At 43.9% G+C, this 17,942-nt stretch overlaps 1 protein-coding gene across 1 annotated transcript in view; it reads left to right on the top strand.

Annotated features, from left to right (window-relative positions):
- MALRD1 (MAM and LDL receptor class A domain containing 1) overlaps window positions 1–17,942 on the top strand; it is a 900,174-nt gene that overhangs the window by 525,681 nt on the left and 356,551 nt on the right. Inside the window, exons 23-25 of the mRNA XM_073677476.1 lie at window positions 1,041–1,151; window positions 4,793–5,006; window positions 17,120–17,367. Of these exons, the coding sequence (XP_073533577.1) occupies window positions 1,041–1,151; window positions 4,793–5,006; window positions 17,120–17,367 (573 nt within the window). The remainder of the gene's footprint in view (window positions 1–1,040; window positions 1,152–4,792; window positions 5,007–17,119; window positions 17,368–17,942) is intronic.

The raw sequence follows: 17,942 nt of genomic DNA on the forward strand, positions 1-17,942 counted from the left end.
GGAGAGGGACTTGGATATTCTGAGCAGCAGTACTCAGTGTCAAGCAGCACCTGCAAAAGCAAACAAGATTTTAGAGTGTGCAAAAAGATGAAATCCGGTGATTCCAACGTATTGTTACCCCTCTGTAAACCACTTGTAAGATGAAATCTAGAATATGGGATACAGTTTTAGGTTCCAAATTTTAAAAGAATATTCATAAGTTAGAGTTGGTTCAAAGGTGGCAACTAGATTATTACATGGGATGGAAGACCTCTAATATGATGATAGGTTGGAAAAGTTGTACCTGTTTAGCCTCAGAGGAGATCTCATTTATATGTATAAATACATGTGTGGTCAATACAAAGGACTAGCATATAAGTTATTACTTACAAAGACTTTATAAAAACTCTGTTGGCACTCATTACATGTGGAGGAAAGGCGATTCTGGCAGCCAGATAGGAAAGGGTTCTTTACAGTTAGAGCAGTCAGACTATGGAATGCCGACCACAAGACGTTGTAATGGCAGTCTCCATAACAGCTCTTATAAAAGGGCTGGATAATTTTCTCATAACAAATGGCATTGTGGGTTTTAAATAATCTAGTTATTGAGAATGTAGAACTGGTGGAGAAAGGTTGAACTTGATGGACCTGTGTCTTTTTACAACCCATATAACTATGTAACTTTCTAAGAGACCATGTCAATCATCTCTACTGTTATGTCATCAGAATACTAACACATAGCAGAAGCGAAATGCATATTTTTATATTTTAGACCATTGCTGTTTTTCAATGTTTGTAAAAAGAGCCGGGATGTGGCAAACGAAAAATAGACAGATGGTCATCTTTAGAAAATTCCACTCCGGAATAAAATGTCTGGATCTCATCAATGCCTGCTATGAAAGTATTGTTTTTTATTTTAAAATTGGCAGCACAAGTAAAAAGTGCAGAAATGTATTATAGAAAATCTATATATTGTGTGAAGCTGTTATTCAAGATGGGTAGTTGTTTATATACGTTATTATTCTAATAGTCTAACGATACCTCTATCTTCGATATGGCAGGTACTTATTAGACTTGTCAATGTGACATACGAAGTTTGGTTCCAAAGTGGGAAGCAAGGAGCTAAATGGAGGAGAGCAGAGGTTTACTTGGGGACATTGTCTGACTTTCAGGTTTGTATATCTGTTACATATTTAAGAGGTTTTCTAGTATTGAAGCATCGACGGTCCGTCTTTAGCACAGATCGTCAGCATTTGATTGGTGGGGATTATCAGATTGTGCAGGTGGTTCTTTGGAGAATGGACCCTTCCAGGGCTGAGACAAGGTATTTTGGTGCCTTAGGCAAATGAAACTGATGGCGCCCCTCTACCCCCATTGAACCCATAGCCCTAAAGCAAAGGAATGGGTCAGAGACTAGGAAGGTATTGGGCTGGAGGAAGGCGCTAGATAGCTGAAGGCATTCAGCAATATCAGGTTTTGTTTCAAAGTGCGCCCCCTCTAGGGGAGGCAAGAGGTAGCGCCCTAGGCAGGTGACTACCCTGCCTAACCCTCGACCTGGCCCTGAACCCTTCACCTATTTCCAATGCTTAGATGCTATGATTGTTCTGCTAATTGGTCTATTGGATAATAATTGGAGTCTTGGTGTTGCAGATTTCAGCTTTCAGCGGAATCATCAACACTCGTGAGAAAATAAACTGTTTTTTACTTTTATCATCTTCATTTTCTACTTGGGGATTTAGGAAGAACTGACACAAACAATCCAGAGAGGTCACACAATACAGTCTAGTATTAACAAGCTGTAAAAATTAACACAGCACCATCTGCACTATGTAGACCACTGAAATGCAATTCCAGTAGAAAACTGCCATGATTGTAAAGGAGTTGTTTTACCACGTAAATATTTCGAAAAACTGAGAATGATCAAATAATGCAATAAATCATACTTAAACTTATTAACCTCCTCACTGCTCCTATTAGGACTTACCCGAGTGCCTCATAGACTTCTGATCTTTCTGCTTCAGTGATGACTCATCAACATGAAAATGTGACCACTACAACTAATCACTGATGTGTCAACATCACCGAGGTTAACGCTGCAGACAGTGATTGGTCGGAGGGATTACATGTTCATGACGACATATCATTACTGGAACCAAAAGGACAGAAACCATATGGGGCCCTGGAACCATCAAAATGGGACTATATTACTTTTTAATTTATGATGAAAGGAGCATACCAACACCTCCATCTTGTCTGCTCTCTGGTCTGGGGGTATGTGAAAATTGTAGCCCACCATACAAGAAAGCAGCATCGGCGGTGGTGTCCGACTGTTGGATCCAGGTTTCAATGAGAGCCAGAAGATTAAGGGAATTAGAAAGGAAGAAGTATTGGATGTAAGGGAGTTTGTTGTACGCTGACTGTGAGTTCCAGAATGCACAATTAAAAGAGACAGGAGAAGGCATGTTGTTCATGCCGGTCTTGATGAAGGGGCGTGCTGGAGTCAAACGTTCCTGACTCATGAAGAGGTTCATGCCTGTTTATGAATCTGGAGCATCTGACAAATGGCATGTACCACCGTGCACTATGCCAAAAATCTCTCTCCAGTCAGGGACTGAAGTGAGATTCCTGGCATCATGAATTAGAGGAGCTGTGACATCACACCCCAGCCGCACCCTCGACCCGCCCCAGCTCCGCCAAAATTTAAACTGGCATGAAAACGTCAAAAGTCACAAAGTTTGGGCAAAACTCTGAGTTGCGCCTAAAGTTTGTGACTTTTCAAAGCTTTTACCCCAGAATTCTGACTTGAAAGCTTTTATAACTAGGGCCCATTGTGTTTACACAGCTGATTAGTGGGGGCGCCGGGAATAGGACCCCCAGTAATCTTCTATTGGTGACCTATCCCGTAGATATGTCAACAAATACCTATGCTCGGATATTGCTTTTAACTCTTTATGGGCAACTTGAAAACAAATCTCATAAGAAGAGCTCTCCCTTTATTCACCTCATCAAATTCGCATTAGACTGTGGAACACCATCTTGTCATCTCTGATTGGTTTTAGTGCAAAGGGCTGACATATAAAGTAGCCTGGAAACAATGACTGCAATAGGAGCTTGGTAATACATTTCCCATTCCATTGCCCTCACAATATTCCCCATGGAGTTTAACAGACTGTCTAATTTACTGGAGTGAAATTGAAATATAGCGCCATAAACAATGTCAGCGGCAAGGTAATTAATTGGACATACCATATGTTCCACATTGTGTCTCCTAGCCAAATAATTAAACTGATATGTATTTGCGTTTGGATATCATTTTTCGCTTACAGTAGGTCTTGGAAGATAATAATCTATCAAATGTTAAATAGGAGATTGCCACTCGCCTAGGTAATGAAGCAATCTGTGACAAGAGCAGATATTTTTAGCATAAGATTTTGTTATTGGCTCAGTTTAGAATAGTTAGACAACATTGGAAAATACTTGGATAATAAAAACTTAGCTAGCAAAACACTAAACCAATATGGGATTATATAGTATAAACACCAATATGTAGTCAATATTATCCCAGAATGACCTAGACAAAAAGGATTGTGTAATTCATAACTCCCGGGGCTTAGTGGAAAATCTGTAACACGACTCATTGCCCATCATGTGCCATTCAGAAAAAGGGGCTTTGGGCACTCTCATAGACCCTGATTCCAGTAACATATCACTTACTGGTCTGCTTTCTGTACTTTTTTTTCAATAAAATCAGTGGTTTATCTGCTGTAGATCCAGCAGAGCTCAGAATGCTGTGCCTTGTATAACTCTGCCCACATCACGAATGGAACCTTTCTGTGTACACTGTGCTTAGGCAGAAAGTTATCAATCAGTGGTGGGTGTGGAGCTATACAGAGCTCATAAATATCCTGGACTACATGGCAGCAGGTTTACTAGTCCCGTAGTGATAATCTCCTGCTGATAAAAAAGTGATTTTATCAAAACTACAGCAAGCAGCCCAGTAAGTGACATGTCACTAGAATCAGGGTCTCTTGTCTGTAGATTACGCTGGTATCAGATTAAGTGACAAAAACCTGATGACAAATGACAGATTTCCTTTCATCAACTTGTGAGCTGGCTTGACCCCTTTTCTTCCGTGATCATGGGGTCTCTGCAGTCGGACCATACTAATCAGCAAGTAATGGCATATTCATGGTAGATGCCATAAATAAAAGCTGGCCAAAGATGTTATGGGGGGAATGTATCATATTTTCTACACCTTTTTTCACCTTTTTGGTCTTTGAATCAGTCCTTGGTCCAATGCTGATGAGGCCTCATTGCAACGCACATGCATGGGGCGACCAATGTTATTGGCGTGACCACGTGAAGCCTAGTCAGTACTGAAAGATTGGACCAAGGACTGATCCAAAGGAAACGGAGGCTCGAAAAGAGAGAAGAGGCAACAGGACTGATGAAGGGTGGAGTAGGGCAGGGGAGTCCTAAACTTTGAGATCTGGAGAGACTGAAATAATAAACTATTTAACCCAATTTTATTTGGGCCAGAGCAAATCTATCCAGAATGAATTTCAGAAGATTCATTCTTCTCTATCCAGCACAACAAGCAAATCAGTGACATTGATTTCATTGGACACTGTGTAATTCTTCCCTCCCCTGCAGAGCTGCTGTAGGAAACTTAAACACTTGTTGCTGGATTCCTCCACAGATTTAGTGTCCGAGAAGCAGGACAGCCGGTGACGTTATTGCTTCACTAAAGGGAATACCGCACTAAATGCAAGTATCCTGCAATATTTTATTTTCAATAATATTTATTTTTTAGATTGTCCTTCAGGCTAAACGTGGTGTCAGTTACGTGGGAGATGTCAGCGTGGATGATATTTCTTTTGAGGACTGTTCGCCAGTGCTAGTAAATGACAAGCAATGTACATCCGAGGAGTTCAGGTGCTCCAATAAATACTGCATTCCCAAGAATAACATGTGTGACTTTGTCAATGACTGCTCGGATAACTCTGACGAGGGTCCATACTTGTGCGGTAAGTGTCTACAAACCGGGCAAACGAATGACAATAATTAGATTCACCGCAGATTATTCTAACATTTTTATTTAGATTTTAATACATTTTATTGTAGGCTTTTTTCTGATTCAGACCTCGTATACACAAACATTTTACAGCCAGGGCCAGTTTCATAGAAAAGTAGGCTGGTGCACCTGTGTAGAGCCTCCAATTTGCTATTTTTGGACAATTTTTCTGTTTAAGCCCACATTAAACCACCACATACTGCCAATATAATACTACAAAATAAAGAACACGCTCAGCTATCATGCATTTCCTTAATGTTATGTTATTTTGAAATAATACTCACAAAAACAATCAACAAAATATTTTTATATAGCTGTCACATCATACTGCCGTAACAATTCAGAAATTAAATCGCTGTATAATGCAAACATAATAGTATGTCGTATAGCCCACAATAAACCATCAGGAAGTTCTTAAAGGAGTAGTCCAGAACTTGTTTTTTTGGCCAATAGTAAAAAAAAAAACAGGAAGGTAGTTGATAACAGAGGCAACCATATGCCTGTTTTAACCGGCTCTGGCTCAGATTGGTCACCAACTGCTCCTGCCAGTGATTCAGCAGCTCCACGTCAACAGAGTAGCTCTTCCGCTTCCGGGCTCCTCTGTTGACGGGGCATGACTTCTGACGTCATGCTGATTGACAGCCAGCTCCCCACAGTTAGACAGCGGGGAGCCGACTGTCAATCAGCAAGACGATCGGCAGTCCTGCTTGTCAACAGAACGAAGCTGAAGAGAAGCCACTCCTCTATCAACGTGACGTTAGCGGAAGTTGCTGAATCGCCGGCAGGAGAGGTCTACAATCTCTCTTTGCCGGCAGAGATTGGCAGAGAGCATAGAGCTCTCTTAGGCTCGTAGTAAAAAAAACCTAAATAGTCCTAGGTAACCCCTTTAAGCATTGTACAATTTACAAATTATACTTCCTAAAACGACTGACATAATCTATACTGTATAAACAGTTGAAATCAAAATTATTCAGCAAAATTTACAAACTTTCTGCTGTTTGCAATAAACCAATCAAGCAAGAAAAATGTAAGTAACTTAACATGACTAATATAACAAGTGGTTCCACCAAATTCAGCACAAAATGCCGCTTTTACTGAAAACTGCAATCTCAGGAATTATTCATCCACATCATGACAAGCGTCTTTCATGCTTAGTAGAGCCCTTCTGGCTTTTTTGACTTGCTATAAATGTGATGCTTAGCCACTCAGCAGCTCCTGACAGCATTCCTGAGGAATCTTAGCCAAGTCCTTATGGGCAAGAACCACCAGTTCAATAATATTGTTGTGTTTGTGCTGCAAATGTTTCCTTCAATTTCCTCCCAATAGATTTTCTATAGGATTCAAGTCAAGCAACTTTGACGGGCGTTCCTGAATGTTACAGGACATCTTTTGAAGCAAAGTTCCAACGACTCCCAAGTTTCAACTTTATTTATCAAAAATATTTAAAAATGCTCAATGGCATATCATTTAATATAATACGGTAATGTATAGAGGGATATTGTGTTATATTTAATGATGTATGGGGATGCCAATGAGCATTTTTAAATATTTTTAACGAAGTTGTATTTAGTGTTTTTTTCTCTTCTATTCTTTATAAAGTTGGGCCCTTTTTGGCTTATGCTTCATTCTTCCTCCTCCAGACATACTGCTAATCCATGGGCTTGACAATTTCCAATTATGTTTCAAAATCCCAAAACTTCTGTTGCTTATTTATATGGTTTTACTTTGCTCCTGGGGTTATTTTTCTTGGAAGCCCCTTGGGAAACAGGGTCCAAAGGTAATTTCCAACTAAAACCAGCCCTAATTATGGATCTTTAATACAGCAGCTTTAGAAAGTTATAGCTCCATATTGTACCTTTGTTTGCCTCTGATGTCATACTGAGTCATAAACAGGCTTTTTCTTTGGTTCATGTGAAATTGGACAGAAACAAATATTCTCCCATTTTCCATCTGATGCTGTATTGAGGAGATTGCTTCTAAACGAGAACACCTCCATAATATGGTGGAATGGGCACCATATGGCGTTGTACAGAGTACACGTCACTCTATAGTACAGGACCATACGGACTATAATTAAGTTCTAAGCATCCTATAATTCTATACACATGGATCTACATTATACTTGAAACCTCAATGAGTATATTTCTCACATATTTAGTATTCAAGACACTATAATTTTAATATCCGGCCAGATGTCCCCTTCATAATAGATCTAACTAAATGACAGTGACCTAACCCATAATTTCCAGGGTTGCATACAGAAATTCCCAAAAGGACTGTACAGAAATGTCTTCATTTTCCCTGCAGTCAATGTTACATCCCTTTAGAGAAGAAATCATCTTTTTGCCTATCATCATATATTTTTGGATTGGATCATCATCAGTAATAAAACAGCACAGCAGATTGACTAGGAGTCCATATTATACAGTACAGGATTGACATATTACAATAAAGCACAGGAGAACAGATTGACTTCCAGCACAAACAGTATATTGTGTGATTTCCTGCTGTCGTCTCATGAAAATGTGAAACTTTTTTCAGAGAAGTACATAACTAGGTTACCGCAACAGAACTGTAATAGCAAGGTGGCACATTACCACTGCGAGGAATCATGCATGCAGCCATGTTACTGCTCCGTTAAAGTTTAAAGTTGTATGAATCCATAATAGAGTCTCCCGTACATATCCGGGGCCCTACCATATACTGTATATGATTGTATTTTGCTCAGCTGGATTCAGTGATTTTTTTTATTTGTCAAATGACTCGTTGAACAGATAAAACTACCTCACACCTCGTTGGCAACTCTCTTTTTTGCAGTATTTATTTGTCTCCCAATAGGAATTGAACATGCAAACTTTTGATTACTCCAATGATACAGTGCACTACTTAGAACTAACAACTTGCTCAGACTCAAAGTGCAAAAGCATGAGCGGTGAAGCCATCCATCAAATTAAAACCACAATATTGAAATTGATTATTAAAAACATAAGAAAAAAGCAAAGTACCATAAAGAGAACATAGGAACAGCACAAGGAGTAAATCCCAACAATATCATAAATATTTACCAGGGTATTCAATATCAGAGCATTAGGATACTGTGACCCACCTGTATGTGTGATAAACCTAAGGACAAAAATGTCTGGAAGGAGCCAATAACCTGACATTAGATAGAATATCCATACAATATTTGCTGACACCCTATATATATATATATATATATATATGTGTGTGAATGGACAATATCTGTTGTTGTGACGCCTCTACTCAGAAAGCCCGTGTTTTACCCTGGGTGTTGGGGGACTCGGTGTCGGGCCCTGCGTTGAAGAGATGGGATGCAGCCGTGGCCTGGGCCCGACCCGTGCTCAGGGCCGTCACATTAGAAAGAGATGGTGTGGGCAATTCCGGGTTGAGTGGCTGGTTAACGACTACGCCACCTGTGGTGTCTGGTGAAGGGCCACCAGCGCCGCTACAGTCCGCTGAGGCCTGGTGTCATGGTGGCTAAAGTTCTCGCTGCTCCCCACAGGCGGAGCAGGGCCTCATGGCAGGCAGGACAGGAAGAAGAGGGGGTTGCAGTAGCGCGGGAGTACGGGCATCACGTCGCATGGTATGGCGCGTAATGAACAGTCCGGAGGCCATAGGGGTGAACTTCCAAGGCTTTACTCACTCAGATGTGTTAGCGGGAAGGTGACTCCCTGCTCCTCGCGGAGTCCTGCGGCCACCAGGGACGGGGGTCCGACTACCTCCGAGCAAGTCCAGTGTTTGGTAGCGACCCTGCACCAGAGTATTCCTTTACTACAAACTTCACCCATTCCCGTCTGTGCGTGTGTAGATAGGCCGGGTCTCCTCTCTGAGCTCCTCTCAGGTGTAGGGCTCGGGTGGCAATTCCTCTCCATCCGAAGCCCGGCGGGATCCTCAGGGCCTAACCGGGCTTTCCCGTCCTGGATGTAGAGTACGAGATCGGGTGTCGGGGGCCGGTACCCCTCTTGCAGCCGGAATCCCTCTGAATAGATAAGGTAGGCGAGGACAGGTGGCGTGATCCGCTCCGTCTGCATCCTCCCCGGGACCCATTTGCTAGGGAGCCACACTCTAAAGCTCCCGGGCCTTCTTGATCCTGGTCCTTGGCCGGGTTGAGACATTCATTGTCTGCAACCTACCTCTCGTCCCAAAGTTCGGGGTACGAGAGCTGTGTCCCATGCCGGTGCAGGCCCACACAGGATCTGCGCTCCCGGAGGGAAGTCACATTACACACAGTATTTTGACAGCACAGCGACAGCCGACAGACTAGCAAAGGCTAGACTGATGGACCAAAAAGAACCAGCGGAAGAACCGAAGGACCAAGATCAAAGATGGCATTCTATTAAATATGAAATTTGAAGTGTAACTAACTAGTGTTCCTCCACCCACACCCACTAACTGGTTCCTACCACTTTGTGTTCCCCAGTCTCCCTGAAACCAGGGGAGCAGCACCTAGTGCAAACTAGCTCCCTCTGGTGGAAATGTGGTGTTGGATGCAAAAGGCTAGGTCACTACCATCACACTGGCCTTACCTCAGAGGAGGAACACCACACTCCATTGGAGAAGTGCAGCATACCTGTGGCTGTCGAACCCTCAGGGGTGCCACATTAACACCCTATATATACACTGCTCAAAAAAATAAAGGGAAGACTTAAACAACAGAATATAACTCAAAGTAAATCAAACTTCTGTGAAATCAAACTGTCCACTTAGGAAGCAACACTGATTGACAATCAATTTCACATGCTGTTGTGCAAATGGAATAGACAATAGATGGAAATTATTGGCAATTATCAAGACACACTCAATAAAGCAGTGGTTCTGCAGGTGGGGACCACAGACCACATCTCAGTACCAATGCTTTCTGGCTAATGTTTTGGGCACTTTTGAATGTTGGTTGTGCTTTCACACTCGTGGTAGCATGAGACGGACTCTACAACCCACAGAAGTTGCTCAGGTAGTGCAGCTCATCCAGGATGGCACATCAATGCGAGTTGTGGCAAGAAGGTTTGCTGTGTCTGTCAGCGTAGTGTTCAGAGGCTGGAGGCGCTACCAGGAGACAGGCCAGTATACCAGGAGACGTGGAGGGGGCTGTAGGAGAGCAACAACCCAGCAGCAAGACCTCTACCTCTGCCTTTGTGCAAGGAGGAACAGGAAGAGCACTGCCAGAGCCCTGCAAAATGACCTCCAGCAGGCCACAAATGTGCATGAGTCTGCACAAACAGTTAGAAACCGACTCCACGAGGGTGGTATGAGGGCCCGACGTCCACAGATGGGGATTGTGCTCACAGCCCAACACCGTGCAGGATGCTTCGCATTTGCCACAGAACACCAGGATTGACAAAGTCGCCACTGGCGCCCTGTGCTCTTCACAGATGAAAGCAGGTTCACACTGAGCACATGTGACAGACGTGACAGAGTCTGGAGACGCCGTGGAGAGCGATCTGCTGCCTGCAACATCCTTCAGCATGACCGGTTTGGCAGTGGGTCAGTAATGGTGTGTGGTGGCATTTCTTTGAAGGGCTGCACAGCCCTCCATGTGCTCGCCAAAGGTAGCCTGACTGCCATTAGTTACCGAGATGAGATCCTCAGACCCCTTGTGAGACCATATGCTTGTGCGGTTGGCCCTGGGTACATCCTAATGCAGGACAATGCCAGACCTCATGTGGTTGGAGTGTGTCAGCTGTTCCTGCAAGATGAAGGCATTGAAGCTATGGACTGGCCCGCTCGTTCCCCAGACCTGAATCCGATTGAGCACATCTGGGACATCATGTCTCGCTCCATCCTCCAACGTCACGTTGCACCACAGACTGTCCAGGAGTTGGCGAAATCCTTTAGTACAGGTCTGGGAGGAGATCTCACAGGAGACCATCCGCAATCTCATCAGGAGCCTACCCATGAGTTGAAGGGAGGTTATACAGGCACGTGGAGGCCACACACAATACTGAGCCTCATTTTGACTTGTTTTAAGGACATTACATCAAAGTTGGATCAACCTGTAGTGTGTTTTTCCACTTTAATTTTGGGGGTGACTCCAAATCCAAGCCTCCATTGGTTAATAAATTTGATTTTTCCATTGATGATTTTTGTATGATTTTGTTGTCAGCACATTAAATTTTGTACAGAACAAAGTATTTAATGAGAGTATTTCATTCATTCAGATCTAGGATGTGTTATTTGAGTGTTCCCTTTATTTTTTTGAGCAGTGTATATACAGTATATGTGAATGGACTTTGTTACGCACACGCCCCGGACTGACTGGCGTGAGCGTGATTTGTGATCCCACTGCAACATGAACCGAGGAGTGCCTGGAGGGGCGTGACTAAGTATCAACCCGGTCCGACCAAGGTTGCACGGCGGCTCAGTCGTCTCCGTGAACCAGGGAGGAACTGAGCAGAGGGACCAGGTGCTACTCCAGGTCAGACCCCGGTCACAGCTGTTGACCCACACTGGGGAATGCAGGAACAGGCAGGTTAGACTGGCATATAGACAGGTGGATACTGGCAGGTACGGCTGGTATGCAGACAGGTGGGTATTGGCAGGCACGGCTGGTATGCAGACAGTTGGGCACTGGCAGGCACGGCTGGCATGCAGACAGGCGGGTACTGGCAGATAGGAACGCAGGCAGGATAGGGACCAATACAGACTGGGATACAAGAACGGAGCCGCAGGTGCGGTAGACAAGCAGAGCAGTGCAAAACCTGCAGGTGCGGTAGACAAGCAGAGCAGAGCAAAACCCGCAGGTGCGGTAGACAAGCAGAGCAGAGCAAAACCCGCAGATGCTGTAGACAAGCAGAGCAGAGCAAAACTCGCAGGTACGGTAGACAAGCATAGCAGAGCAATACCCGCAGATGTGGTAGACAAGCAGAGCAAAACACGCAGGTGCGGTAGACAAGCAGAGCAGAGCAAAACTCGCAGATGCGGTAAACAAGCAGAGCAGAGCAAAACTCGCAGATGCGGTAGACAAGCAGAGCAGAGCAAAACTCGCAGATGCGGTAGACAAGCATAGCAGAGCAAAACCCGCAGGTGCGGTAGACAAGCAGAGCAGCGCAAAACCCGCAGGTGCGATAAACAAGCAGGGCAGAGCAAAACTCGCAGGTGCGGTGAACCAGCAGAGCAGAGCAAAACCCGCAGATGCGGTAGACAAGCAGAGCAGAGCAAAACCCGCAGGTGCGGTGAACAAGCAGAGCAGAGCGAAACCGCAGGTGCGGTGAACAAGCAGAGCAGAGCGAAACCGCCTGTGCGGTGGACAAGCAGAGCGGAGCGAAACCGCAGGTGCGGTGAACAAGCAGAGCAGAGCGAAACCGCCGGTGCGGTGAACAAGCAGAGCAGAGCGAAACCACAGGTGCGGTGAACAAGCAGAGCGGAGCAGAGCAAAACCGCCGGTGCGGTGGACAAGCAGAGCGGAGCGAAACCGCAGGTGCGGTGAACAAGCAGAGCAGAGCGAAACCGCAGGTGCGGTGAACAAGCAGAGCGAAACCACAGGTGCGGTGAACAAGCAGAGCAGAGCAAAACCGCAGGTGCGGTGAACAAGCAGAGCCAGATACACACAACGTACTTACAATGAAGTAGCGAGTGTGCACAAAACTCACAAACAGAAGTTCAGAGACAACGAGTTGGAGCTAGGTGCAGGTTCAGACACCGCAGGAAAAGGGAAGGTTCGGACATAGAGACAAACAGGTAACGGGCTAGGACACAGTTCAGACAGGAACTGAACCAGGGACAAGATACAAGAACGAGCCTGGGAACTCAGCCCCCAGGGTGGCGGAGACAGACTAGAAGTCACAGGTACAGGTAACTGGCCTGGGTATACAGCCCCCAGGGGCAGAACAGACAAGATACAGGACAGGACCTGGCAATTCAGTTGCAGGGAACACACTGAAGAAAAGTGTTGCTCAGGCAACCCCTACTGGGTGGAGGGGGTTTAAGTATCCAGTGACTCACAGCAATAGGCTGGGGAGGCATTAGGAGTGTGCACACAGTAGCTATAAGAATCAGGCAGTAGCCACTCCGCCGCCCTAAGCAATCTGACAAGAGACACAGCAGGTACTGGAGCAAAGTGTGCAGCCTGGATTGATAGGTAAGATGGCGGTCTTGCATGGTGGGAGATGGTAAGCCATGCCAGCGCACCGCTAGGGATGTTACAGACTTAAGTTCTAATGAGTTGGTAAAAGTACAAAATAGAGGTATGTCAGAAATAGAGTACCAGACTAATAAGCATCCCTATATAGCGGCCAATTGTGACCAGTAAGACAGTTGTAGTCAAATATATGGCTATCAAAATGAATTGAAAATACCTATGAATAGCTGGTATAGAGTACGTATCACGGAAGTCCCACTCAGCTGGTCCTATGTCCCCTCACCCCGATGCGCATTTCGCCGCTAGCTTTTTCCTTAATATTCCACAAAATATTGTGGCTTTAATTTGATGGATTGCTTCACCGCTCATGCTTTTGCACTTTGAGTCTTGTTAGTTTTAATGATTTTTGGAGTGCCATTCACATGAGATATGGATATTAGCATTTAATTGAGTGCACTACTTATACAGTGCAGTGTGTTAACCCAGCCTGTCAGTGTTGTATTGACAGGCAGACAATTAGACCCCGCATCAGACAGGATAAAATATGCTTCCATACATTGTAGACACAGAAGCCATTATTAGGCCTCTAATTGTCAAAGCAATTTTGTTGCAGGTGGCAATGGATTTACAGAGCGAGCAATCTCCCTCTGTCAAATTCCTTGGATGCTGGGGTCACTATTTAGTGTGTTATCTTAGTGGTTAAACTGCTAACATCAGTGCTAGCTGTATATTACAACCAGTTCCTACTGTGAATGGCACAGGCATAACTTCTGTGCCTACGCCATCCCAGTCATGTGAATGGAATAAATTACTTCTCACAGGCTGTGCATTAAGTCCTGATGAAGAAAGAGGCTAAAGCATGCACTTGTCTTTTTCTGTCATGGGACCTAAGCTCAATTAGCCTTATTTCCAAAGCTACATCCACAACAAGTGTATTATTACATGATGGATGCCCTACTTCACAACCCTCATATCCTCTTTATACCACAACCCCAAACAGCTATTAAACACTTTTAACTCCCACCTCCACCCACCACCGCCACCCTTCAACCTCCCTCATCTCTGTCGAAGACTTTACCGTACACTTCAACAAGATCGACCAAATCAGGCAAGTCTTTACTGCTCAACCAACACAACCCCCCTGTATACCTGACCACTGCCCTCCCCCATTAACCTTACTCCCCTCCATCACTGAAGGAGAGCTTACTCCTCTACTTTCCAAAAAAAATACCAATTACCTAACAAAAAATTTTTTTTTAACTTTTTGTCACGCAAAAAATTATTTTTGTAGCCCCATAACTGATAACTGAAATATACACAACGTGTAAATCTTCTTTTGATCACTACAACTTCTAGTGTTGTTTTGCTCCATCTCTGATATTGAACACATGAATATATGCTTTACACTCTTTAATGCTACTGTCACATATACACTTCTCAGCAGTAGTGAAGAGCGAGCATGCTCATTAATCAAGATTTACGAGCATGATCGGGTGTTTTCCGAGTATCTTCAGCGTGCTCGGGTGTTATGTTTTAGTCACTCTGTGCTCATGATTTGCGACTGTTTGACAGCTTTAACACATGTGAGGAATGCCTGTTTCTTAGGCATTCCTCACGTATTAAAGCTGTCAAACAGTCGCAAATCATGAGCACGGAGTGACTAAAACATAACACCCGAGCACGCTGAAGATGCTCGGCGAGCACCCGGGCATGCTCGCCGAAAGGGTTAACAGAACATACTCGCTCATCATTACTCAGCACGTGATGTGGACTGTGATTGCAAGAGTTAATTTATCTCCTCTCACTCAATCTTGCACTCAGTCTCTGTTATAAACTGCAAAGTGAGCATAAATCACACTCCAACACAGTCCACACACTCCGGATATGTAACACATTGCCATCACTCATCAGACACACGGGTTGAGGAGTCCCATAAATATATATTACTGCTCAACCGGCAAAAGGCTACACACTCTCTGAAAGGCTGCGGATTCTTTAGAGCATACAAAGTCCAAACTTATTAAAGTTTTAAGCTTTAATATGAAAAAAGGTATAAAAAGAAAAAATAAAGCAATACACAAATAAGCAAAACAGTTATAAAAATGGAGAAATAACATAAATGCCTAAACATTTCCATCTAAAGATATTCTTCTGTTTCCATGAGGGTAAGAGAAAGTGTTTATGGATCACATCCAACTGAATTTGACCCCACAAGCGAACACCTTTCCATTATGTAACCCACCATTTATATGCTTGGTCCTGGGCTCAAGTTTCTAGGGCGGCATAGTTTGTAATTTTGAAATCTCAGGTCTGTAACTGGACAATGAGCAAATTAAGGGCGGGCGTCTGGCATATTAAATACCTTGTCTCTTTTAACCCCTCACCTTCCTATAGTATGTTTGAAATGTCCAGTCTGACCACAAAGGACAATGTGTCCAAGTTTGGAGGTCAGGCTCACCAGGGTGAGGAGTCAGGAATGACACTCTCTGTAGTCTCTGTGAAAACCCCCATGGTTCTGAGTTCCTGTAATAAGACTACATAGAGGTTATGCCCTTTATGTAGATCAGTATATGATGGGTAGACTTAATGTCATGCACAATGTGGGAAAGACTAAGTGCAACACAAAGGGATGAGGGGAAGGAAGCCCAGACACTTGGGAAAGGGGGAGTGGAGACCCCTAGGCAGATCTATTGACACTCTGCCTACCCTACCATCCCTATATAGGTTCCACACCAATCGCCAAGCAGGAGACCTAAGCCCTGTATATCCCTAGAGCTAAGCCCTAGATAAGGAGGGGTGAGCACTAGTCAGTCCCCACTATAAACTATAGACAACAAGGGAGACAAACAAAGGGGGAAAACTTAGCTTGAGCAGATACCAGAGAGATAACACCAAACGTCCTCTAAAGGCAACTGCTGTAGCTCCAAGCCTTCACAAGGGAAAATGTGAATATCACTGGCGACTCCCTGCAGCAGACTGAGAGTTTATAAACACCCAGACCAGGTGTGTCAATCAGAGCAGGAGGGAGGTTGCCCCTGGGTCCAAAAGTGAGAAGGATTTAGGAAGATGTCTGCAATGCCAAACGCAGTGGCCTTCTGCAGCCAGATGCAGAGAGACTGTCTGTCACATCTGACACACCTGTGACACTTAAACCTGGGATGTCAAACTCAAAATACACAGAGTGCCAAAATGAAAAGCTTGGACAAAGTTGAGGGCCAACCTCCATACAGTTTAATGGTCTGACATAATGCACCATCTAGTATAATGGCCCTACATAGTGCTCCATATAGTATAATGGCCCCACATAGTGCTCCATACAGTATAATGGCCCCACATAGTGCTCCATACAGTATAATGGCCCTACACAGTGCTCCATACACTATAATGGCCCCACCTGGTCCTCCATACAGAATAATGGGCCCCACATAGTCCTCCATACAGAATAATGGGCCCCACATAGTCCTCCATACAGTATACTGGGCCCACATAGTCATCCATACAGAATACTGGGCCCCACATAGTCTTCCTTACAGTATAATGGACCCACATAGTGCTCCATTCAGTATAATGGGCCACACATAGTCCTCCATACAGTATAATGGCCCCACATAGTCCTCCATACAGTATAATGGTCCCACATAGTCCTCCATACAGTATAATGGGCACCATATAGTCCTACATACAGAATAATGGACCCCAAATAGTCCTCCATACAGTATAATGGGCCCCACATAGTCCTCCATACAGTATAATGGCCCTACACAGTGCTCCAAACACTATAATGGCACCACATGGTCCTCCATACAGAATAATGGCCCCGACTGACTTTGCGGACCAAATACACTCATCCTGTGGGCCAGAGTTTGACATGTGTGACTTAAACTAATGTTATTTGACTAATTATATAATTTTCCTTACAGCTAAACTAGTGAATGTCACTGATTCAAATTGTACTTCTGTGTACTCTCTAGACTCCTATCTTGGACGTTGTAATTTTGAGTTTGATCTTTGTGATTGGAAGCAGAATGATACCGATGATTTTGACTGGAGCATTCGAGCTGGAAGCACCCCAACTGTTGGTACTGGTCCAGTGACTGATCACACTTTGCAGAACCCATTTGGGTTCTATATTTTTATAGAAGGATCATTTCCACATTTACCTGGCCAGAGTGCTAGGCTTTCTGGACCAATGATCAGCAAGTGGAGCAGAAACTGCACGGTATGTTTGACCTCTGAGAGATCATGAATTTCTGAAATAAAGTGAAATTAAAATCTATAAAAAGTATTGATCTATCGCAGCTCTGCTGAATTATGCATAGTACAAGTGATACATAGAAACTGTAATTTGGCTTACCAAAGATGCAAAGATGAGAAAATTCTTTGTGATTTACTGATCTAAGAGAAGGAAGAGGAGTGCCACTCCTGTTGTGTACCGTCAACTCGCAATTTGAAAAAAAATATGGAGGACAGAACGTCAGAAACGCGTCAGTGAGTTTATCATTTCAGGGACTTTTATTATGCACACTTTATCATGAAGATCCAATAAAAAAGATTGATCTTAGGACTATGGATATGCCATCTAGCCTCCAATTACAAGTGATACACATGTCGAGTTAGTAACACAATACACATGAATTGGAATATGTTACAGTATATGTCTTCAGGCACCACTACCCCTGAGGCTGTGTGATAAAATTATATAAAAACAGATTTATGATATTCTGAGTTAAAGAGGTTGTCCACTACTTTAGTATTGATGACCTATCCCTGGGATAGGTCATCAATGTCTGACCG

Source organism: Phyllobates terribilis, unplaced genomic scaffold (genome assembly GCF_046119375.1).
Source record: "Phyllobates terribilis strain yellow unplaced genomic scaffold, ASM4611937v1 Scaffold_4__5_contigs__length_816908805, whole genome shotgun sequence".
In the NCBI taxonomy this organism is placed as follows: Eukaryota; Metazoa; Chordata; class Amphibia; order Anura; family Dendrobatidae; genus Phyllobates; species Phyllobates terribilis.